The sequence below is a fragment of the Taeniopygia guttata genome, chromosome 4 (assembly GCF_048771995.1).
Source record: "Taeniopygia guttata chromosome 4, bTaeGut7.mat, whole genome shotgun sequence".
Taxonomy (NCBI): Eukaryota; Metazoa; Chordata; class Aves; order Passeriformes; family Estrildidae; genus Taeniopygia; species Taeniopygia guttata.
In genome coordinates, this window is record NC_133028.1 from 38,263,882 (window position 1) to 38,288,819 (window position 24,938).

Below are 24,938 nucleotides of genomic sequence, written 5' to 3' on the forward strand. Positions count from 1 at the left end.
TTACATCAGGAAAAACCTCCTAGGACTTGTAAATAGCTGTGTTTTTAATAGCATCTTGATAGTACCACGAGGCACTGACTAGGATCATGGCCAGTGAGAAGATAGAACCCATATGGGTCCATTTATCAGCAAGATAATCATTAAGAACACCTTCTGCATTTTCACCGCTCTGAAGCATATGAGATCTAAAAAGGAATAACCAATAAGAGAAGAAAAATCAAACTTTGTATTTAAAGTTATGGCAACTATTCTCTTCTGACTTCTACATATTCCATGTGAAAAAAAAATCCCAGCAGTGTTCTGCTCAAAAGCAATACTTCAACATGGCCATAAAGAATCACCTTCCACAGGGTTTTGGAAATACACCATAATGTGTTGCCCTCAGTCCAACCTCTTCTCCATCCATTCCTGCTGCATTATATAATCTAGGACAGCGGGATTTATAAAGGTACCTGTATGAATCAACAACAACAAAAAAAACCTTTCCAAAAAGTAATGATCTTGGCTCAACCCTGTGGTTAATAGAGCAATCCTGAGGGGAATAAGAAAGCCAAATTTAGAGAAAGGAAGGCTTTAGCAAACAGAGAGAGATAATATTGTGAGGAGATGAGAATAGAGAAGTGGAAAATAAGATAGCATGGGAACTTGCATTTGCTCTCAGCCTCAGAATTTCCCAACTTTGGGATTTTTGATTAAAAAAATGCCAGGGAGACACTGTTTCTGCTGCTTCTTGCTTTTCTTTCAGAAATTTAAGCATTGAAATTCCACCCTGCTAATAAATTATGTAACACCAAGAATGCACATTTTATTTTTTTAACTTCAGTAATATCTCTGCCTGAACTTTGTTGTAAAAGACCTTGGAGAAAATGTTTGTAGTTCATTTCTAGATCAAATAACCTGAAAAAATGAGCCAAAAAGACACTGGAGCAGCATTATAAAAACACAGAAATTATAAGGTTTTTGAACTTCACACACATCAGCTATCTAAAAAGAAAAATACTTATGAGTAATAACAGGGCTGTTAAAACAAGCAAAGAGACTATAGAGACATTCAATTTTTATTTTTATAAAAAAAGGTCAGATTTATTAGTGCCAATGTATGTTCATAGAAGGAAACAAAAACTAAGCTAATTTGAGTAGCAACTTACATCAAAGGATATCAAAATAATATTTCTTGTAAGTGAAACATAATACTTCCTTTAAACCTGATTCTTGCAAACTAGAAGTCCTTGTTATCTGTCTATGAAGCCTTTAAAGAAAAGTTGCTACAGTCAAACAGGGTCTTGATAGAACTTGGCACATAAAGAAACAATTTCATATTCACCCATACAATACCTCTCACTCTCCTGGAGCACTCATTCATACAATACTTACAAAATGCATATACATTATGACTAGAGCCATGTATGGCCTAAAGCACATAGAATATCTCAGTTCTAAATGTAACATATCTCTACATCAAAAGCAGGTCTCTGTATTTACAGGAGATGATCTCTCTCTGCAGATGGGGCTTTTGCTTGAAGATCCTTTTGTTAGCGTATGCTAAGATGCTCAAGTTGTCAAATTATTTATCAAATTATGAGCGTATCTACAGGAAGATCTGTCTGATTGTGTGCGAGGATTCTAAGGCAAAAATAGTAGTTGTTCCACAGGAATAGCACTGCCATTGAAACCCACTTTCCACTGGAGCAGTAATGCCTTCCTTCTCCAGATGCAGCCAGGTGTAGTGAGACATTCATGATCTGCAAACTGTTGGCTCAAAAGTCTAAAACTTCGTGGTTTGTTTTTGTTTTTTTTTTTTTTTTAATGTTCATGGAATAGCACCATAGGAATTCACACTTGATATCAAAAAGATCCTGGGTCTGTTGTTTTGTTTTGCTTCACTATCACGGATAGTCTTACTCTTAGGAAAAAAACTAACAAAAATGTCTTTGGGAAACTTGTCTTTTGGACACTACTGCAGCTTCATTTCTGAGTAACTGAGTCAGGCAAATAGCTCATTCACAAAAAAAGTCCAAGGAAATAAAGCTTAGCAGTTGTTTCAAATGTACTGCTGAAAACAAATTCAGTAGGAGGAGTTTCAGATGATCCTTGACCATTTCTCCCTCTCATGGATACAGATTTTGATTCAGGACAGGTTTTCATTTCAGTCTCTTTCTATATTCAGTGCAAAATAAGAGCACATCATCAGAGATAGCTTACTTAACCAGTAAACCAAACATTTTTTAGATGCTTACACCATTAAAATTCAGTCAGCTAGTGATTGGTCACTAGTGCTGACCAATGTAACAGTTCAGACTTCTCAGTCTTTAGTAAAACAAAATACTCTATAGATCAGTTACATTTCAGAAGTAGGATTTTCCAGTTTCAAAACACTAATAACCTGATATGACAGGTGAATTTGTAAAAAATACAGAACAATGCAGGAAGGCCTTCTCATTTCATATCTTCTTTCAAGTCCTTGTACACACTGTATGCAGGATTCAAAGTCAAAACAACTAGGTAGAAGGACAGTATTTTGAGTGTGTGACCTAAAAGAGCTTCTTTTCCTTCTAGACACCATACAATTGTCAGAAGGAAGAATAGTCTAGAGGGTCACTTCCCCTGAATGAAACTGATTGAATCCACACGCGGTTCTAGCAAATACTGGACCATGAACAAAAGCTTTTATATTCTCCCTGCATGCAAAGTCCTTTCACAAGCTCTGCAGAGACAGTCAAGTATGAAGCCTGCACATCGTCATCTTGGCTATTTAACTGGGGTAGGTGACTTTCTTCTTTTATTTTATTTCAGTCTCTGGTATTATAAGTCAGCATTTCAACTGAACTTCTGTTAAACATTTGTGCTAATAACTTCAGTTTAAAAAAAAATGGCAGAACTTCCTTCCTTTTCACTGTGTGTTCTTTCTCACTCTTCTTTTCTGGCATAGAGGTTCTTGTGTTATTTTTTGGTGTGCACACTACCTGGATATTTTATACTTCTGTATCGTATATGAAATCCTTTCTTGTTGATTGTATCATCAGTGTGAAAGTGAAGTAGAAGAGATTCTCCTGCTGAATAAATTTCTTCTGGTGGCTAAAATAAATTAATAAAAAGAAAAAATTATCTGTCCACTCTGTGTATTCATACACTATTTTTTTCTTTATGAATATTTTGCTTTTCCTGCTACACTTCATCACACAATTCCACTGTGTCTCATACAACGCCATCTGACTTCAGACAGAATAGTTCAATCTCATTGTGCTCTCAGTTAAAGGTTAGGAATTTTAGAGGCAGACTGAGAAAATAACCTAAACTTCTAGTTTTTCTCTAGTTCTGCTGGAGAAAGTAAGTGCCTGGGCAGGATCATATACAATATTCTAAATTTAGATGAACAACAGAGGCTAATACTATTTTCTATCTTTAGACTCAGTTGTAGCATTTCCCTTAGAATGCGTCCCCCACAGTTCAAATGGAAGTGCCTTTTGTGCAGCATTAGTGTTCAAAAATGCACTAAAGGATTAAAGCCAGTTTACAGGTAACTTGTCTGAATGATTGAGATGTTTGATCCATCCCAGAGGCTGAAAAAAGTGACACATAATTACTTAAGAACTCCTGTCATCTTATATAGTCTTTGAAGCCTTTTATCTAGGCAAAGAGTATACGCACAAAAGTGTGCTTGCACTGGCACACATATAAAGAATTGAGGAAGACTTCTGGGATCATTACACCAGTTTTCACAAGGCAGACAGCCCGCAGACCAGTGCAAGTCTAAAATGAGATACAGGATACAGCATTTTCAGGGCGTCACCTGGCCAATTTCCTCCATGCCTCACAGTTAAAATGTGCCAGAATGCATATAGGATTTCACAGTTTTCTTAAGGCCCATATTAATCACCTAATTTAGGAGCATATTTTTTTTTCCCAAAAATCAGACTTGAAAGTCAATGAGCATACTATAAATGCTTCCCAGCTGCCCCTACTACTTTAAAATGTGGCTTTCTTCCAATTCAAAGAACATTACTGTATTAATTTTCAACCCTGGTGCATTTCCCTCTATGTAAGAAATAAAGCTGCTAACTTTTCTTTGTGTGCTGATAAACATGCCACTGCCAGCTACTTAAAGCTTAACATAGCAATACTTTGGTCAAAAAATAGGTAAGAATATTTATTGATGAAAATATTTCAAGGGAATGATTGTACTACAAGCCTGCAAATTTATACATTAAAATCTGACATAGATAATCTAGTACCTTCACTATAAGGTGTATTAACTGAATCTCATGACCCTTACCTTCCTCTGCCTTTCTTCTTTTTGTAGAAATGAAAAATAGAAAGGTTTCTACCTATTTACTTACCCCAGATCCACAAAATCGACCAAGTCTCACTGCTGTCTTATCATGACCATCAAAAAGCTCCACATAATCATAGCCACAGTCTGCCTCTTCCTCAACCTCGAAAGTCTGGAACATTAACTCGACACGAGCACCGCGCTCGGCCACCAGCAGCCAGTCGCAGTCTGCCTGAACCGGGTAGTTGTTATCACCAAACTGAGCGTGTGAGTACAGGTCCTTGGGCTTGAGTTCAGCTTTCAAACGACCACCACACTCTAAATGGAGGGAAAAAAAGATGAAGAAGCTTATTCAGTGCAAATTTGTGTTTTCTTTTCATAGATGCCCAGTCTCATTCAGGCTGTGTGCATTTTAATGTCACAAGCAGGTTAATCAAACAAGCTGAGAGGGAAGTACTACAGAGTGTGAATTTAATTCCATCATTCTGAGTTTTCTTATACAAATTCTCTTTTATAACTAGAGACACTTGAACATAGTTCATAATTTTCAATTGAAAGATGAAGACAGGGAACACCAAAGGAATGTGGTTTAAGCAGTATGAGTCTTTGAGTAGGGCTGGAAAGATTCCTGTGGCCAGCAGTGGTGACTTCCACAGGAGGTAATGACACCATTTGCAAGTGATGAGGAGGATCAGCTCCAGCACACTTGCAGTCAGTGACTGAATGCAAAACTCTTTTGTTTCACAGTAGTGTCAGCTTAAACCATAATGTGGCACCTGAAGAGGCAAAGCTTGCTGCCTTGCTTGCTGTGTAGTACATGGGCAGGCATTTCTCTGCAAAACAGTGGGCTAGAAGAAATCTGCTGCTACCAGATAAAGTCTTGTAAGTGAAAGCCTACTCTTGAGGCAAGATTTGGACAGGAGATCCATGCCTTTTGTCAAAACCATTATTTTAGCATAAATCTCTATTTGTATGCAGTTGCAAAATGGATGTGGGGCTTTAGAGCTCGGCTCAAAAAGTTCAGAATTTAAATAGGAATTAGCTTTAGTGCATAGGTGAATAAGGTGTAAAAAAAAAATAAGTAAAAGTGTTATTAGAACCCAATGAAGAAGAGACAAAAATTGTACTTAAGTAAAAATTCATTGTTTCCAAAATGCATCATATTTCCAAAAGGTGGGTGCAGACTTTTTTACTTTACATGTATGAAGATTTCAATGCAAACAGAATGATTTTGTTTTGGTTTCTCATCAAGAACAAATCACCTCTTACAGCACTTGATAAAAACATCAAGTGGAAATGAGCTTGAACAAAACATTGAGACTCACAAGTTTAGATTTAATTTTTATAAATAGATAATTTTCTCTGCATTTAAAAATATGTAGATATTATGGATTGATCCTTTTAGAGTAACTTGAAATGAAGAGCAAGATTCAAATCTTTCTAAGCTTTGGTGAAGGGACACTGAATTTTACTTCACAGGCTCCACCCACACTAAACATGACCAATTGCACTATTATATTGCGAGGAGTCACATTTCAGCTGATAGTTAATAATGATAATGACCAAATCCTTACTCTTTAAAAAGAGTGGGTTTTTTCTTAATAGGGGAATGAAGGAATAAAACCAGGAAATATAAATTATGTAAGTAATCCATTATGCATGATCAGTTCAATCTGAAATTTCAAATATTTTTCTCTTAAAGAACAAAAAAGAGCATATGATAAAACATTGGCAAGATAGTTCAAACAGTTATTTCTCATTGGTATTCTAATTTACTGTTTTTTCTCCCTGTTCTGAATTTCATTTCTGGTTTTTTTTTGTTGTTGTTGTTTTTTGTTGTTGTAGAGGGGAGAAGGGGCTGTTTTGGGTTTTTTGTTTTACTGGACTCTTGCCAACATTAGGAACACCTCACTGCCTCAGACACCAAACAGCTGCAAAAAAAGAAAACATTTAATGAACTGTGTGCATTCTTTCCCTCTGTTTGCTACAGAGGACAGGAGCTTAAAGGAAAGTTGTAGCCATACAACCACAAAAAATGGTCATTCCTGTTCCCCTGCTCTTCTCTTACAGATTATAGCCTCATATTTTAGAATAGAAATTACAATCAAATTTTCAGTTTCTTAAGAATTAAGGTGCAGTTTCAGAAGTCTACATCCAGCCTGCACTACGAGGCTCTGCCCTGGGACACGTGGGACAGGCACAGAACAGAGCAGAGCCACACAGCCCTGCTTGCTTAGCCTTGGTGCCAGAGCTAACCCACTGTGGGTTCCACTGTGCAGGCACAGCTGCTCTGCCGTAGGCAGGGTGTTTGCTTCTGACCGTAAGGAAATATGTCCAACTTGTAAAACCATGGTGATCTCATAGCTTCAGTGAAAGACTTTTTCTAGATTAGCTAAGGCACAAAAACCTCTCATGTTTCATGACGTTTCTGGGGACTTTGAGGCTTATTACAAACATAAGAACAAATCGAGCAGTAGTTTCCTAACTGTCTAACAAGCCAGACAGTTGGGAAAAGATTAAATCCACACCATCTGAACTAATGAAACACGATTATAAATTTGATTCAGCACTCCCATACTGAATTGTTACAGTTATTTTGGGAGCAACACAAGCATCTAAACTTAGTGACATCTGAGATATCCAAATTGGTTTGAGATATCCTCCCAGCATTGACACATACAAATAGGACCTACAGTAGATCTGTTACCTCCTAGAGCAGTGGCTGGAGGCCAGGCACCATAAATGAAGCTGTCCAGAAGAAAACTAGATGCCTGAGTTAGGGCAATCAGATCACTCCCTGAACAAAGATGCTTAATGATCTGTCAGGAGCATTTTTATGAATTCCTCTTGGATGGGCTATGCCTTTTCTGAGGGGAAAATATGACAATCGCCTTCTAAAATTGCATTGCACTTTCAAAACAGCATTTTATAAGTTTTGCTCCACCCAAGGAAGCCTTTCCATACAGTTTATTTTTTAAGCTTTACTGTATTTGCTGTTACATTTTTATCCTGTTTTCTGAAATATTAAATGCAAATTTGGAAATTGGATAGCACTTCAAGCCAAAAAGTGTCATAGAAGGGAAATCATCATTGACAGCACCTACTGGAATAATAAGGAGCCATTAAATCATGAAGATGCCAGGAATGCAGCAGCTCTGGGCACAGAATCCAGCTACTCTTTCACTGCTGTTGTGTTACAGCAGTCCTTTCACTGGGTGAGTTCTGCCAACATGTTAGAAGTGGCTGAAGCATCTTCCTCAGCACTCCCTGTCTGTCTGCACAGTTGTGCAGGATCAAAGAGAACCTTGTCTACTTCCATTGCACACCATTCAATCAGTTTTTTCTAGAAAAGATTAACTAAGGGAATATATCCTCTGCCCATACACTTGTTAGGTATCTGTTCATTCACATGTGCCCACAGCACAGAGGTAAAATTTTCACAGAATTCTCACAAGCATCTGTGTTTGGCTCAAGGCTGGAGGAGCAGACTGCAAGACCTGAGCTGTCCCTCATTCCAACACTACCTCCAGGTACGTACCAGAGATGAGGGCTCATCTCAGGGAGCAGTCTGTGCAACAGCAGCTGACAGAAATAAATGTCCTCTCTTAAGGAGGTAAACTTAGTAGTTTTTTATAGCATTCTTAAAAACTGGGTAGATTTTATTTTTCTCAGTTTTTTAGAAAAGCACATGCTTGTCCATGCTACAAATGTTTTTATATTTAAGGCACATAAAACTCAGTAAGTCATAACAAAACTTGCAATCTTTAGAATTTAGGGAGTATACATCTGAACTTTGTTAGCATACTTACTGCTCCAGTTCTGCAAACTGAAAGTGAGGACAATAAATGAAACAGCAGTTTTACAACACCTGTTCTAGCAAGAGTTCTGACTTTTAACTATATACCCTGAGGTAATTAAAAATGGGTAATTATTACTTCTATCCAATTTTGCATCTAAGGGAAAATGTTACTGTAGTAGGGAAAGCAAAATATTGCATGCTTATAGAACAAGATTTTCCACAAGAAAAACTGAGTTACAGGTAGCTAAACTTTTCACTTTCAAGGCCCAGATCATAATGATTTCATATACTGTTCTCTACTGTCTTCTTCTGAAAGGGAAATTAAATTAATAAAGATTTTTAATTATTTAGAACAAACCAGAAGGAAAAAAAAGACAAAGATGCCAGCATTGATATGTATGAGGATTTTTTAGCTGTGCATTACACATCAACTTGATGGATACTTTGGGTAATATCATATTACATTAACCTTGTAATATTACAATTATATTATTAAATTATTGTATATTATTAACTTTTATTACAATGTAATAAAACTCATTACCTTGATAATTCTATTCATAACTATTACCTGTCACAAAAACTTATCTCCTAGAAGATATATTTATGAAATGTTTTCTGAATTATTTATTGCCTGGATAAATAAGAATTAATTCTGGAAAGTAAAGAAAGAATTCATTATAAATGAAGATTAAAGTAAAGGTCAAGAAGCTTCAAGTCCCCTTGTTTTACTGCAGGCACTGGATGTTCAGAGCTTCAGCACTAGAGGCCACTGTAAGCCAAGCAACATCAGGGGAAAAATCTATACACTGAAAATATCCCAAAAAATCTATAAATGCTATTACAAACCACTGTTTCCAACTTCTTTTTGCCAAACAAGAAAATTGAATGGAAATATGAAAAACATTATATTCTAAAGGTCCTAATAAAGTCTTTAATGTTTTTTCTTATTCCTTGGTTTGTCTTTCCTTTTAAGCACTACAGGAAAGAAGTATCTGTTTACACAAAACTCAGATTAATGTCTAAGTTAGAACAAGAGAGTAATGGAGGTGCATCACATGTCCCAGTTAAGTGTTGTCATTACTAATACAGTGAAAAGATATTAAATTAAATCTTTTATGATCTCAAGTCCTGGATCCTGAGGACCCTCATTTCTTATTTGACTCGGTTGCAACACCTTTTAATTTCTCACTTATGAGAGACAGAGAGAAAGGAATATCTAAAATATTAGAGAGTACTTTCTGCAATCTCAGACTTTTTCTACTGGGCTTAAGGCTTCATTAGATACAGCTGTTACATCTGTGAACTCAATAAAAAAAAAAAAAAAAGTCTGTGTATCTACCACTAAAGAACAATGGGTAAGTTATTAGTAAAAAGCACATCCTGATCTCTCACCTGTAGAGTGAGTTGCTTGGAAGCCTTTTCTTTGAACTGAAGCATCAGAAATAAAGCGGAGGAACATTTTGTTTCCAGTAGCAATGAGAGGATCTGGTATTTTATTGCCACATAAGCGTCCCAGGATTGGCGATTTTTCACTTTCACCATCAAACACTTCCAAGTGGTCATAAGCACATTCCTGATGTTGTTCTATTTCAAATTCATTGAATGTCTAGGGGAAAAAAAGTAAAATGACCCATTGTGGGACTGTATTTACATGCTACGTACACATATATATTAATATGTTATAGAATACAAGGATGAAGTTAAAACGACAGATTTAACATTACTACTTCTACAAGCCTGTAGATTTGAAAAATACATTGATCTTGAGAATGTGGAATAAAAATTAAGACACTGAACTTCAAGAGTGCATCATCCTTCATACAGAAAGGCATCTTTATAATAACTACTACCTATAAGAGTATTAAATCTAGAATACTGCTGCCTTTCTGCTGAATGTGCACCGTTTTTAGGATTATTCCAAATTTCATAGAGCATTCAAAGCAGCAGAAAGTCAGAAATTACTGTTCCTTGCATTGTTGAGGATTGATTGAAACATCTGTGAAGCATAATGGCTCCCCCCTGTCCTTTTCTAAAACCTACATCACACTGCAACTAAACCCTCTTGAGAATGACTTTTCCACATGAAGGTTTATGCATGAAAGTTATATTTTCTAATCTATTACTTAGAAATTGATTTTTTTATTCTTACAACTTAATGATGTTTCAGGCTTCACCCTTCATGCTAAGGTCACATTTTTGCTAGCAATCGCATTGTGAAAAACAACAAAATTGTGCCAATTGTTTGTTGGAACAAACTTCAGGCATTTCCAAAAAGTTTATGCCACGCCTGACAGAAACTGTTAACACACATACAACTAATACCTGCTTTTCTGATCTAGAAGACTGTCTTCCAAGACTAGAATGATATAAACAAAGTTATTTCAAGGGGACATGTAAGATTTTTCAGATAAGACTTTTTGACCAGGACTAAATTTCAACAATGCTTAAGCTTAATATCTGGTAATTTCTCCTCATGTAAACACTATGAAGGCAATATACATATTTCTGAATTTTGTATAGCATAAGCTACAATTTAAGGTGGAATTCAAAATCTATTTTGTTCAACAAAACAGCATAAAACCACCAAATACACATGCTTTCATGAGTAGTCATGTAGCTGACTGTTCATTAAAAAAAAAAAAAAAACAGAAAGCCCCAAACAAAACCCCATAATCCAAACAGAATAGGATTAAGAAACAATAATTAAAAGGACTAAAACTGAGCTATCAAATACTGAGCAAATATCACAATTAAGCATTCTCTCTGGTACACCAGAACAAATCTGACCTACCAAATCACTTGTGGAACCCTGAGACTGTGACATGCAATGGTAATTTATATTAAGAGCTGACCTAAATAAAGAGCTAACACAGTTGTTTTTTTTCCCAGAGAACCTCAATATTCAGAATAACACTTATTTTATGTGAAGAGCTGTGTGACACAGTGAGTGCAGGTTCATTTCACTGTGAAGGTTTGGAGTTTACATTAAGGGACTGAAACTGCAGAGGCAATGATAACAGCTGTACAGCAGTCACTCCTGCTGCTCTTAAATTGTGGTCAGCCATCCTACTTTTATGATGCCAGCTATGTGTTGTCATTTATACAGAAATAAAATCTGATGGATTAATAAAACCCCAGAAAGCTGAGAGACTAGGTCTCAGTAAGGGAGTTACTTAAACACAGTGCTGAGTCAAGCCAGCTTGGAATCAATGGGAGCAATAGGCATGATCCAAGAGCAGCTTGAAGAAATTAATTTTCTTTTAGAGGAAAACTATATCTGTTTTGTTCACTTCTCACCAGCATGAAAAAACTTCCAATGAAAACAACACTCTCTAGGAAACATATCTCACTATAAATTGTAATACACACCTATTGTTTTTAATATTTGACTTCTCACTGGGATTCCCAAGCCTGCAGAAGCACAGTACATGTAATATTGTATCCCCAAATATGACCAGAAAAAGTCCTAAATATGTTGTGAGTGTAGCAATCTATTCTAGCAATCCAAAGAGAGTGCAAGGAGCTTGCTTTTTAAAGGAAAATCAGATCTTAAGGTGCATAGTCCTTTAAAATCTCAAAATGCCTGATATTTTAGAACATCCATCGACGGTCTCAGTTTTTTTAAAAGTCAGCCAGTTCCTTGCAGGTTTGACAGAGAAGAACTGGTACACAAACTTCCCTTAAACATAACTGAATAGTTGCTGCCAACAGAGCTAACAAATGATCTAATAAAGCTGGTAGCATAATTCAATCACACCCTCTCTTCCTGAGACAAATATTTTTGAATTGCTACCCTACCATGACTATTTTAACCACATGTGAGTTGTCTCCTTAGTGGGAATGGTGTTCAGAATTGTTACATATAGCTTCTGGCCATCCAGACCTTTCTATCTACACCACTCAACCAAGCAGATACGTTGGTGGCACTTATGGACAGCTGCCTGGATGGGACACTTCAGTCTGTCTCTTATAAACATCCGGCTGATTAGCTCATGGAAATCAGTCTCTCTGCTATGTACATTTTCAAAGCCATCTTTATCTACATGCTTCATTTAAAAGTTCTGAAGTGCATATCCTTTTTTTCATAGGCTTCTTAATTGCACTAAATACTTGAATTTAGTCCATTCAGGAAGACACTTTCAATGATTAGCAGAGCGAGGGCAATCAACAAAAGATTAGTTTCTATACATACACCCCTCTTAAAAAAGAAATCTCAGCCTCACAATTAATGTGGTTTGTTACCATGAAGCAACCAATTCTTGTTCAATTTGTACAAGAAAACTATGAAAAGTTAACTACAGTGTGAAAGAAAAACTAATCATCCAGTGTGGAATTATGGTATTAGTATTATTCATATGGGACCTTGCTGTACTACACAACTTATAGATATTGTACATACAGAATTTAGTAATTGACCCTACTGGCTTGCACAGAAGATCAGATCTCTGACTCTAAATTATGGAGGTATTGTTGAAAATTCTACCTAGTAAAATTCTGTATATGTTTTTCAGGTCCATTGGCAAAATCCAATTTTTGAAAAATCTTTTCTCTGTAAAGTAGACCATGGAATATTTGGCTAGAGATATCTGAATGTTGGAATTTCACCTGCTGTGGGTATAAGTATTGGAAAAGCTTTTACAGTAACATGCCTATACCTGTCTGGCTTTAGTTTATTCAGCCAGTACGACGAATACTTGCTCAGAAGCAGCAGCAGGAAGGCTGCCTGAATTAGAAACCTATTTTTCACCCTTGGAATGGACAGAGCATGCACACCACTCATTCTCCACTGCCACCATCCCCTCCAGTACACTTCAACTGTTTTACTTTTGGTGAACAGGGATCAATACACAATCCCACATCAGCACCAGTAAGGAGTGGTTTAACCCCAGCCAGCAGCCAAGCCCCAAAGAGCTGCTTGCTGACTGCCCCACCATAGAACTGGAGAGAGAATTGGAAGTGTGAAAGATAGAACTCTTGTGGGCTGAGATAAAGACATTTTAATAGGGAAAGCAAAAGCTACACACACAAGGAAAGCAAAACAAGGAATGAATTCACTGCTTCCCATGGGCAGGCAGGAGTTCAGCCATCACATGGGCCCCACCATCACTCCAAACACCATTCCCTTCCTCCTGCTTCCCCTGGTTTGATATCCTGAGCATGATGTCAAACAGTCTGGGATATTCCTGTGGTCAGGTTGGGCCACCTGTCCTGGATGTGCTTCCCCACAACTTTCTGTGCAATCCCAGCTTCCTTGCAAGCAGAAAAAGCCTTGGTTCTGTATAACCCCTGCTTAGCAATAGCAAAAACATCTCTGTATTATCAACATTGTTCAGCACAAATCCAAAACACGGGCCCATGCCAACCACTGTGAATAAAATTAATTCTACCCCAGCCAAAACCAGGACAAGGGGTTAGGGTTTGTAAAGGTCAGCAGTTATGAGATTGGAATACACCTTTCATCCCTGCACAAGTATTGGCTATTGCTCCTACCTCTGAAACAGAGACTTCTCTCTCCTTAATTTTATTTGTTCCAAAACAGTTGAAAAATCAATCTATGAAGTTTAAATATATGTAAGGCCAGCTTTTGTTGCGGCTGTCCTGAAAATAAGCTGCTAAAGAAATGCTGGGGCTGAGCTCAAAGCAGAAACCCTATTGGCATCAGCATGCATTTGGCCTCATACAGAGGCTACATAACCTCAGTAAACCTGCAAAGCTATCTAAGCTTTGCTAGGCCTGTCTTTGGACACCAGCACTGTCCTCAGCCAGCTGGACACAAAATTCACAAATCTACTCCAGGCTGCTCTGCTACTTATGTCAAAATTTGAAAACACTTTTAAATGAGAAATCCAGATTCTCAGGGGTTTTGTATCTTTTTTCCTTCTCAAAAAAAAAAAAAAAAACAGAACAGGAAAAGGTGTGTGTAGAGGACTGTTCATAACTCAAATTTTTGCCTTTTCTATATATTGGAATTTGTGTAAATGGCCTCTGCCATATTTGCCAAAACTTTGCACAAGTTTTATGAGTTTCAACAATGACATAGTAAAGTCTGACAGGAGGAAAGCATTCCTCCTGCCTTCACTGCGCAGAGTATTTCCAATCACTATAAACTTAAATCACGACTCTATGATATTGAGTGGTCCCTGTTGGCCAGAAATGGACAGGATTCAGCAAGTTTTTAAAATAGTCTACCTCTGGGATGCACACTGACAGTAAAGTTTAGTAACAGTTTCATATCATTGAGCAGTCATTTGAGAAGCTGATTTGATGCAAGAAAAGCTGAAAAGGAAGGGAAGGCAGAGACTCACCAGTTTGACCCTCTGCCCAGGGGTGGCACTGATTTCCCACGTGCACTCCTTCCTGCTGGGATACTTGTCAGGCCAGTTGGGACTTGTGATGATGCCATTGGGACTGTGGATCTTCTGTTCACATTCAGCTGTGCCAATAGGGATAGTGTCAGTTAGTCTGGGGGTCTGCATTCAGAAGCAGTCAAAAAAGTGCTATTTTTTGTCAGGGCAGACACTAAGTGGAAAGGGTCTTTAGGAAGATAGGTAAGCATGCTTTTCAGAGTGCACTGTCATGTTCTTCCTCCCAGGCATGTGCTTTAGAGAATTAACCCAGCACATTTCTTTGTGGATTGTTGTGAAACATACACGGTTGTTTACAATGGATGGCTTTTTTCAGAAAAAGTCTTATACAGGAATAAATATAAGATAAATATTAAACATTTATCTTATTTTTTTATTATGTAAAAATCAAGTCTTTTCCTATTCCCCCATCCTACATACAAATATGAACGCAAATCTATACGAAAATTTCATTACTTTCTCAAAAAGAAAATTCTAAAACAATTTATTTTTTTCTCAGTAATTTTCACTGTAGCTACAGAGCAATCAATTTGATTTGTACCTCACAGTTTCACATCTACAATGTGAGAACAGCCAAGACTAAACTGTGAGTGACTTTGCAACTAAACCACTAGTACCCAGAACCAAAAGAAGACATTTCTGTATTTACTTTTAACAATCTCAATTTGCTTTCTAAATATCAGAGAATTATTTAGAAAATAAAATTATTTGGAAAAAAAAAAATTTTAGAGTAGGCAAGTAGCATTCTAAAACCAGTGAAAATGCAAATGATTCACAAAGGGCATGTCTTTACTCTCAGATTAAATCCATGCTATAAAACATTGAGACATTACAGCAGCTCACATAATAGTGCACACTTGAGGTTCATTTAAATTCTACTTAAGTCCCAAACCCTGTTGTTTTCACACCTGGAGAGAGCCAAGAGGAAGATGCATATGGCTCTGACTGGAACTTATATTGTCTAAATATGTCACCTAAAACAAAGCCAGAAAGGGTAGATATAGTTTCAACCCAGCTGTGAGGAAACTAACTGCTACTGATAGCAGCTAATCATAACTTTACCAGGCTTCTCTCCAGAAACTCCACCCCTGTGTTTAATACAGCCTTAGATAAATACTTTATCAGAGCTTTAAATATTCTACACCTCACAGAAGTATTGAAAATAGCACTCTGTGCCAATGATCCCAAGTTTTCCAAACTTCATTCCTGTGGACCTCGAACTCAGCCCACACAAATGCTGGGGATGGAGGGGATGGGAAAGGGGAGGGATGTCGTAGTGATTAAGCCCAAATGTCTAACGTCCCAATACCGAGAACTTTTTTTCCTTTCTTTTGTTTGAAAGGAGAGCTTCAGAAATCTTTCTAGAAGACAGTTGTGTAACCAACCACTCCACTGCCTTCCTACTCACCTTCCTTGCAGTCATGTTTATTTTCATGTAGCACAAATCCATTCCGGCACTGGCAGACGTAGCTTCCTACTGTGTTGATGCACTCGTGCTGGCAGCCACCATTATCCTTCGAACACTCATCCTTGTCTGCAAAATACACAACAAGCCCAGGTGAGCACACAGCTCCCAGCAGACCTTGCTACCAAGAGGAGCACAGAGCCTGAGGCCAGAGCAGGATAAGGTACAGCACAGTCACTCTTCCCAGTACGGCATTTTTGTGGTGCCTTAGCTCTAGTCGCTCTTTGCTCAGCCTGCAGCCTTACACTGTGGCACAGAGACTGTCTCATCTTTCTAGGAAATGAGCATTAGTTCCTAAAGGAGAACACTAGTAAAATAAACCAGCTAGAACAAAGGAGGTAAGAGAGCCACCAGCTTTTGCTCTTTCGAGTGGTTTAGCTGGTAAAAGTTTCATAAATATCCTGTTTTATCTTTGCAAACAATGGTAGTGTAGTTTATGGACAACACAAATTATTCCAGATTTGTACAAATTCCATAATTTAATGCTGATACCTTGAAAGGAACATATAGATCAAAAAAGACTTCAACTTCTACACATTAAACATGCAAGAGAAAGAGTTCACATGAGCTTTTCTAATAAGTTAGGCTTTTTTCCCCCAGCAGCGTGACAGCATACTTTACTTTTAATGAATCTGGACATTATACACCATCACAAAAAGAAAAACATTTCTTTAAAAGAAAAGAAAAAAGAATTTGGCATTAGTTAATTCAAGAGCTACAGTATAGCACGCAGTTCTGTTTATTAACATATAATCCTTCAAAAGAGCTTTTAGTGTGTTAGAAATAAAACAGAGAATTGTGGAGGAAATATGACCTGCATTAAACAGCTACAAATTCATTGCATGGAAAAAAGCCAAACTAGATTAACAGGCTGTCACTGCAGTAAGAGGCCTCTGCTGCCACGCTTCTATGTCATTCAGCTGTTCTTGCTTTAGATGAGGCTGGTCCCTTTAAAAGAAGCAGACTGCTCCTGACATGGATATACACATACATGCATATACGTGTGCACATGTATATAACTATCAATGTATACACACACACATATATATACATATTCTTGGATATAAAAATATATGCATATATATATGTATATACACACACACATATTAAACCTCCCCTGTATTTTTCTAAATGGGCCATTTCAACATGTGAGAGACAGGAGGAAAAAGAGAAAAGAAATTTTGGTCATCCTAGGGGGGCTGGTTGTTGTGGGTTGGAATGCAGACTGTTTAGTCTTTTGTCTTATTTACCTTGGAAAATAACAGTTAACATTATCTCCAAACAAGGCAATGTGATATTTCATACTTCAGCAGGTACAGTAAGAATTTCTATAGATGAGAAACCACCATGGATAATTTGTCTCTTTTCATTGTCTTACTCACGCATTTTTTCCCTGCCCTTACTGATGCTCATATTCAGTAACACAGCAAAGGAAGTTTGCAATGTAATGGCATACATGACATCTTCCTCTGCAAAATGTATTCAGCCCCTGACCTGTTGACTCACAGGTCTTTCCATAAAAATCAGCTTCTACCTATAATACATAATAATGTGCATTTATAGGTAAATTCTGCAAGTCAAACCCAAGCACTCACTGCATTTTGTACTGTAAATCTCAAATCTGTTTGCACTGAAAGTTTTTGGAAGCTTTCTGCAAATGCAAACAGATCGAAGGTTAAGAAACAGTTGAAACCATAGATACCTCTTGGAAATACACATTCAAAGAGATACTACTTGTCATTTTGATGATGAAAGGAAGCACAGAAACTCCATAATACACTATTTATGACCTTGCAAAGCAAGCCCCTGAGGTAGCAAATCTATGCAATTTTGAACCAAAGTCACAATTTTGCAAAATCAAGCACTATCATAAATTAATTCCACATTGCAAGTGAAAAGTAGCGAGCAAGTGAGAAATTAGAGTGAATATGAACAAAAGCCTTCAATATTTCCCTCCTAAGCATTAGTTTGTAATTTTCCACCAGAATAACAAAATGAAAGGAAGGCAAGCTCAAAATGCATTCCAGTTAGCTTTCAAATACAGAGTAGGAGCACAAATTCTAAATAAAAGCCCTGCCTATTTTCATCATCCACCAAACACTGAAAACACTGAAAAGTATTTTAACATTAGATATGCTTATATTCTATAAAATAATCTCTTAAGAGACAAGTGCATAAGTAAATAATCCCATGTTGGATGTCCTCAGAAATAAAATAATGGACAGAAGTTAGAAAGGAGAAGTTTTGGAACACATTTGAACTACAATAATTACTTGCACATAGTTAATCAAAGATGCAACTGTTGAACAAGCCTTCCTCACACTTCATAATTGAGAACAGACTTTCTGTCAAATTGATTGCCCAGTTTAAAAAATTGTGAAAAAAAAAAACCAAACAATTAGTCTGTATTAGTTACAAGAACAAATGTTTTGCCATGTAAAAACAAAGCCATTTGTTATGCTGACAGATGGAAATGAGTACCCCCAATTTTAAATGGATACTTTCTTTTCTCATTTCAGTACTCAGAAAAAGGAAAGATCCATTCTCAAGAAAATAATAGATTGAATCATTCTGAGGACAAACGGTCGTACCTCTGAGACCCTCAGAGGCCACCAGTCTGTGAATAATACGACCTCGGCCTGAAGGGACCTGTATCAAGTCCTTGCAAGAGTCAAAACCAAAAATTTTCTCTTTGCAGGCAGCTTTCTTGTCTGTGGAAAAAAATGTACCAAGATAGCACCAGAGATGAGTTTTTGTTCAAGGCTAGAAACATGCTAGCTTTCTCTTTTTTATTGCTCAATGAATCTCATTTCTACATTATATCAAAATCCCTGTATATTTTGAATATTTATACAAAGAATCAATCACGTTTATTTAAAACATTGAAGTAAGTCTGAAATTTATGATAAATGGAAGCAGTTTAATGTTAAACTATGACTAATCCTTAGCTTAACTTTTCAGAAAGATCACAGAAAAAAAGAGGCATATTTAAAAATCATATATATATATATATATATATATATATATATATATAATTGTTATCCTTTTGGCATTATTTAATACTTCTCTAGTCTTACAGACCCAGCAGTGTGTGCTAAGTCCTGCAGGGATTTACTCCTCGGTCTTGGTCTTACAACAAAATCAGGAGACAAAGGACAGAAGACAGAGGGAGAAGAATAAAAAACTAATTACTGGAAATTGTTTGTTGAGAAGCCTATTATCCATTTCCAATAAGTTTTAGTAAAAGTTTGTGGTTTTTTTTTAATAATATATAGTGATCCCCGAGTTTCCTCCTTTTGTTTGAGAAACTTGATTATACATATACAATAGACTCTGTAGTTCAGTTAGATCCCTGCAGTGACCCCAAACTGAGCTTTCTTCAGAGCTGTCCCATCAAATGTAAGTTTTACAGAATGCTGGAAAAAAAAAAATTCGCACTTTCCAGTGGCACCTGTCTGGCTGTTAACACTATTTTACAGCCAAAAATATAATTACATGTTGTCTTGTATCAACATAAATACCTTCCTAATGCAGGTCATCTGTTGGCCTGTGTCACTGTTTGCTTTCACAGTTTATCACAGCAGGTTTCAACCACCCAAAAACTGCTTTCTGTCGTCTAAGCTGGAGCTGGGCCATGCTTTCTCATCTCTAGCTGTGGTGCAGAATCCACCACCAAAAGAGATGCTGACAAAAAGAGTAGTTCTTTGGCTGTGCTTGAGGAACATTTTTCAGTTCCTAATCTTCACACTAATTTAACTTATTCACCTTTTTATCTTGCTGAGCATTGCATATGCCCTTTTCTGGTGAATAGAGTGCAAGATGAAGTATTTTACTCATTACATTTTTTTTTTCATTATTTATGACTTTATAACTAAGTGCTTACACATCTATTGTGATTCAATTAATAAAACTGGTAAATGCCTGAAATCAAGTGTCTAAGTATTTCTACCCACATATCATTCTAAAATTATTGTATTCTGAAGATTAATATACATATAAACAGGTAAAAAACCCAACATTTCATAAGCTGAAAAATTATGCCATCAACTACCAAAAGACAAAATTCTTGAAGTCTCAAGTCTGTTCTTCACTGACAGATCAACAACATATTATGCCCATATTAAGGAATTCAGGGATGAGAGAGTAACAGTGTTTTCTGACAGTCCTAAGATGTCTGATTAATTATTTGGAGCTGACATCTTCTTTTTAGAGAATTTAAATTCAGAAGTTTGATTTTTATCAAGCATTAAAAAATTTGTTTTAATCAGAAAACATTGTCAACAGAGAAAGCCAGAGGACGTAGAAGAATGGAACCTGCTAGAATTTAGAACAAGTGGAAGATAGCTGAGAAAGAATAAAAATAAAATATTCATATTATATTCAGATATTTGAACTCACATGAAATGCTGGCAGGAATGGATTATGAAGCACTCAGTAAATTTACATACTTATAGATTCAAAGGCTTTCTATATCAAACTATTTTTTTTTTGAAAGAGATTAGATATAGATTATATCTAAGATACATCACACATTTCTATTCATTAAAAATTTAATTAGTTCAAACTTATCCCTGACTAAAGACATCTTTAAAATATTTGTTATTGCAATTACCTTTTGAGAGAAAGATAACATTTCATTCAGAACTGAAATATACAAGGGAAAAATTAGTTCTGAAGAATTACAACCTTATGCTTTGTAATCCATGATCTTTAGTCTAGCCTTTCCCCAAGATACAGCATTGGTGGAACCCACTCACTTAAAAAAAGTCACTTGAGCAAAATAAATAAATACATATGTGAAGATGAACTATTACTTTAACATAAACAAAAATTTAACTGACTATAGATATGACCAGGATGTCCAGAAAATACAAATTCTGAACCACAGAGCTTATAAAAATTACTACACTATCCTTGCTAGTCTTATATGAAATATCTGTAAGATCTTAAGAAGATTTAAAAAACTTCATTTGCAGTTTTTAGAACTTGAACATGTTTTCCTGTAAAAGTCAATGTGACAATTCCTGCTGGCACAACTAGACCAACATAAAATGACTAGTTGTGTGCTTCCAGGAGGAAGCTCTGTTGTGTGCACATATGTATTTACTACAAATAATGAGTAAACCTTGAATGCTTCTTGCTAATATAAATCATAAATTTAAAAGTAAAAAGTGTTACTATGGGCAAAGATGCATCTTTGGAACATTATGACCAGAGAAATGTGATTACTAGCAAAGAGATATACTTAAAAGAGATTAAATGTTTGTTATGTCTTTGTATGAGACAAAACACCTCTTGCCATCTTTCATAGAAGCTTAATAAAATCATCAAAACAGTCATATAATAAGAAAATACTTAAAGCCTAAACTGTTTGCCATGGTAGATATTTTTTCACTTTCTAAACCATATTCCTTACACATTATATAGAGTCTTATTAGTCATAATTATTAGTTAGTATCAGTAACAAATACCTTTTTATTTCAGTTTTGATAAAATATTTTAAGCAGACAAATGCTGAAAATGCTAGTATATTTTACTGCATGCTAAGTGAAATCAGGATTCTCCAAATTCAGATTTTTCACTGCTATCAAAAAATCTGGGGCACAATTCAATGCCCAAATTCTTCCGTTTGACATCTGGTTTAGGGAGGTGGGTAGATGGAACTGGTGTTTTTTGTTGTTTTACACAAGTTAAGCTACCTATCCCTATATGTTTGTGTAAAGATGCAGGAAAAATACAAAGCAAACTTTTCTACAAACACTGAATGGTCTCCTGCCAGAGCCAGATTTCTATACTCCTCGCTAAATGGGTAATTGCAGAGGCCACTGTTGAGCAAATATTTCTTCACATCTTAAGCTTCACTTATGTGTGACTTTATTCAACAGTGTAAGTCCTAATATGATATAAACTTCCACTGCTCTGATCTCCCTCAGTAAAATTAAACTAATAAATAAAAAGACACAGGTTTTTTTTGAAAGATCAAGATCTTAAACCCTGTTCTTCTGCAAAACATTAAGAAGTGCAAAGTTTGGCACAGATGTAGCCATAATGTTAAACAAATGTTGTACAACAAAGTGGTAATTTCCCAACAAATGGAATATATTAAGAAACTTGAGTATAAAAAATACAAGAGAACACAGTGTGCAATTTGCATCACTTTACAACTGGGATTTGAAAAAAATAGCAACAAAACTTAGGATAAAAGAAATCTAATAAAAATATAGAAACACAGTAAATTTTCTTTTGTCCTTTGTATCTCACAAAGTTTACTTGCTTCTGCTGTTATTTAAGTACATATAGATATGTTCCATATATTTTCTACAGACATTACAATTCAAAATGGTATTTTAAGACAGGAGAGTGGTTTATGTTTATGTAAATAAAACTAATTCAAAGCTACCAGGAAAACAATAAACAAAGAAGCCACTCATTTTCATACCAAAATTGTTGTCACCACCTAGTCAGTGGACACCCAGAGGTACTTACAAGGGTACTTTTCCATACCTGAGAAGAAGTGTGCCTTGAAGCCTTTTTTTGAGACAGTGTTGTCGGAGCGAAACTCAATGCGCATGTTGTTGTACTGAGAGGTGATAACTTCAGGCACTTCTGTACCGCAGAATTTGCCGTGGAGCTTGGAATCAGAGGAAAGGCCACTGCGAATCTCCACGTAATCGTACTTGCAAACCTGAGAAAAGAAAGAAAGAAAGAAAATATATTTGGCCAATCAAAATAAAAGCATGATGCCATTTACAAATGCCAGAATTCTGATCAGTATATATATAACTGCTGAAGAATAAATGACTAATATCCTTCTTCACTTTCTCCTGATTCTGAAAGCATTTGTAAATTCTTACATTTGTTAATTTTAGGTAAGAATGTTTTAAGGTCACTAACACATAACTATACTATGAATTACGTTCCAACTTATATTTTTATAAATGCTGACCTGTGTTTAATATCTAAATTTCGAGATGCTTAGAAGCATTTCCACTTAACTTAAAAAGCAAATATTCCATTGTCATAAACGAAAATCTAGAAACATTCCTCCTAAAAATTATACCAATCTGCATGCTATAAACCACATTCTCCACACCTACAAACCTTCTACTGTTTGCATCTCAAAGATTTTTTTAAAACGTTAATTTTCACCTAGAAACTTATAAGGTAAGTTTTCATCATTACACATTTAAGATAAATTCAGTTATTTCCAAATATATAACTTTCCACTATTAAAACCATGCAAATTTCACCAACAGTAGCATAGCTATAATTTGGACCAGGATGCATGCCATTTTCATTAAAAGGTTAAAATAAAGTAGTATAATGTAATTAAAGAAGTCTTATGCAAGGCCTAGTTTTAATGATAGTACTTTCAATGCATAATCCCTTGGTCAACTTAAAGCCATCCAGCCAAAAACTTGTAAGCTTCTTAGGCTCAACTATCAATCATTTAATCAAAAATGTCCCAGTTGTCTGCAATTAATAGCTTAAGAGAAAACATTGGCCAGGAGGATTCATACAGAGCTTATATTAGTCCATTAAATCCAAGTAGTATTTGAAAAATTGCAATTTCTAAAAAACCGAAAGTGTCAGGGGAGCTGGAAGGAAACAATAGAAAAGGATGTTTTGGCCTTTGTTGTTCTCTCTCTATATGAAAATTTGTCATAATTTCCAGTTTGTTTTAATATAATATACTGAAGATGTATATTAAACTTTTATTGCCACTGGAAGAATTTTCACATGTGGTAGAGTTGAAAAGTGACTAATTCAGTTGAAACTCTTCCTGTACAGAATAAAGAACACAAAGATTCATAAAACTTGAGTTACTCGCACATGCTGATCTATACTAATTGGAAGACATATTTTAATAATGCATGTGATTTTCAATATAGCTCTTTACATTGATAAATCCTAACAATTCCAGCAATATAGTAGTGGTGAGTTTTTATGGTTGCATAGGTTTATATAATATATTAGAATTTTCCAGATATTATATGTTTCTTCTGATTTTCACAGGCATCTATCCTTAGTACTACTATTTAACAGTATGAAGTCAAGATTTAGTAGCACATGGGATGATCAAACTCCAGTTCTGATTGTTGAAACACATTTAGAATTTTTCTATCTGCTTATGCTACATGTCTTTTATGACCTTAGAGAAGTTATTTTATTTTATTACATGCCAGGTGTTTTCCTTGCAAATCTTGCCCATGTACCAAGAAAGTGTGAGAAAAAGGTTTTTATTACTTGATCAAATCGTAATTAGATTTTAATTCTTTGAGATTTTTAAGCTTTTATTACATCTCTTGCACTTTTAGTAATAATGATGACAGGACATGAATGTAACTTGCATATATCATTGAAAATTGGAATTTCATGGAGTTGACAACCCACTCAAAAAAATTATGGGAGAAAAAAATCTGACATATCTCATGATATTGAGATATTTTGGAGAAGTCATGGCTGGTTTGGTTCTTAGTTATAAATCAAACTCCAGCTTTTGTCCCTTCAAATACCTCTGCCCAAAAGGTGGGCATCTTTATACTAAATACATTGCTACATATCTATTTAGAAATAAATAGAAATGTCAGAAATAACATCCTGGAATTTGTGTTCTTAATGCCATGTAAAGAATGTGCATACAAACTCAGCGGTTACAGCATGTTATGGCTGGAGTGTGGTGAGGGAATTCAATGATATGACAACGAATTGCCCACAAAGCAGAACAAAAGCTGAAATGAATGTTGAAACCCACATTATTGCTTATCATCCAAAAAAAGCCCTGCAACCCCCATGATTTTGTTTAAAGCTGTAAGAAGTATCCTTTAGCACATGGAGGGCTCTGCTCCGTTCCTCCTCCTACCTGGGCAGAAGATCCCCCATGCCTCTGGGGGGTTGCCCAGCTCAAAAGCTGCTGCTGTTCTATTGCGGCTTATTTCTGGTACTGCTCATTTCAAAGTATTCCCCTAGTAAGACACTTGCAAGTGATTTAAATGCTCCCTCACTCCATCACTAACCACAGCTTACGTGTATTTT

At 36.0% G+C, this 24,938-nt stretch overlaps 1 protein-coding gene across 3 annotated transcripts in view; it reads right to left on the reverse strand.

Moving 5' to 3' along the window:
• Positions 1 to 1,055: 1,055 nt before the first annotated feature.
• Positions 1,056 to 24,938, reverse strand: part of TLL1 (tolloid like 1) — a 122,405-nt gene continuing 98,522 nt past the window's right edge. For 2 of the 3 annotated variants that reach the window (XM_030271411.4, XM_072928425.1), the window contains 6 exons: positions 22,407 to 22,587; positions 15,846 to 15,971; positions 14,378 to 14,505; positions 9,465 to 9,678; positions 4,338 to 4,588; positions 1,056 to 3,075 (listed from right to left, as the gene is read on the reverse strand). In XM_030271411.4, the coding sequence (XP_030127271.4) occupies positions 2,941 to 3,075; positions 4,338 to 4,588; positions 9,465 to 9,678; positions 14,378 to 14,505; positions 15,846 to 15,971; positions 22,407 to 22,587 (1,035 nt within the window). In that variant the 3' untranslated portion in view covers positions 1,056 to 2,940. The remainder of the gene's footprint in view (positions 3,076 to 4,337; positions 4,589 to 9,464; positions 9,679 to 14,377; positions 14,506 to 15,845; positions 15,972 to 22,406; positions 22,588 to 24,938) is intronic. The other variant, XM_041715845.2, reaches the window with a different exon arrangement.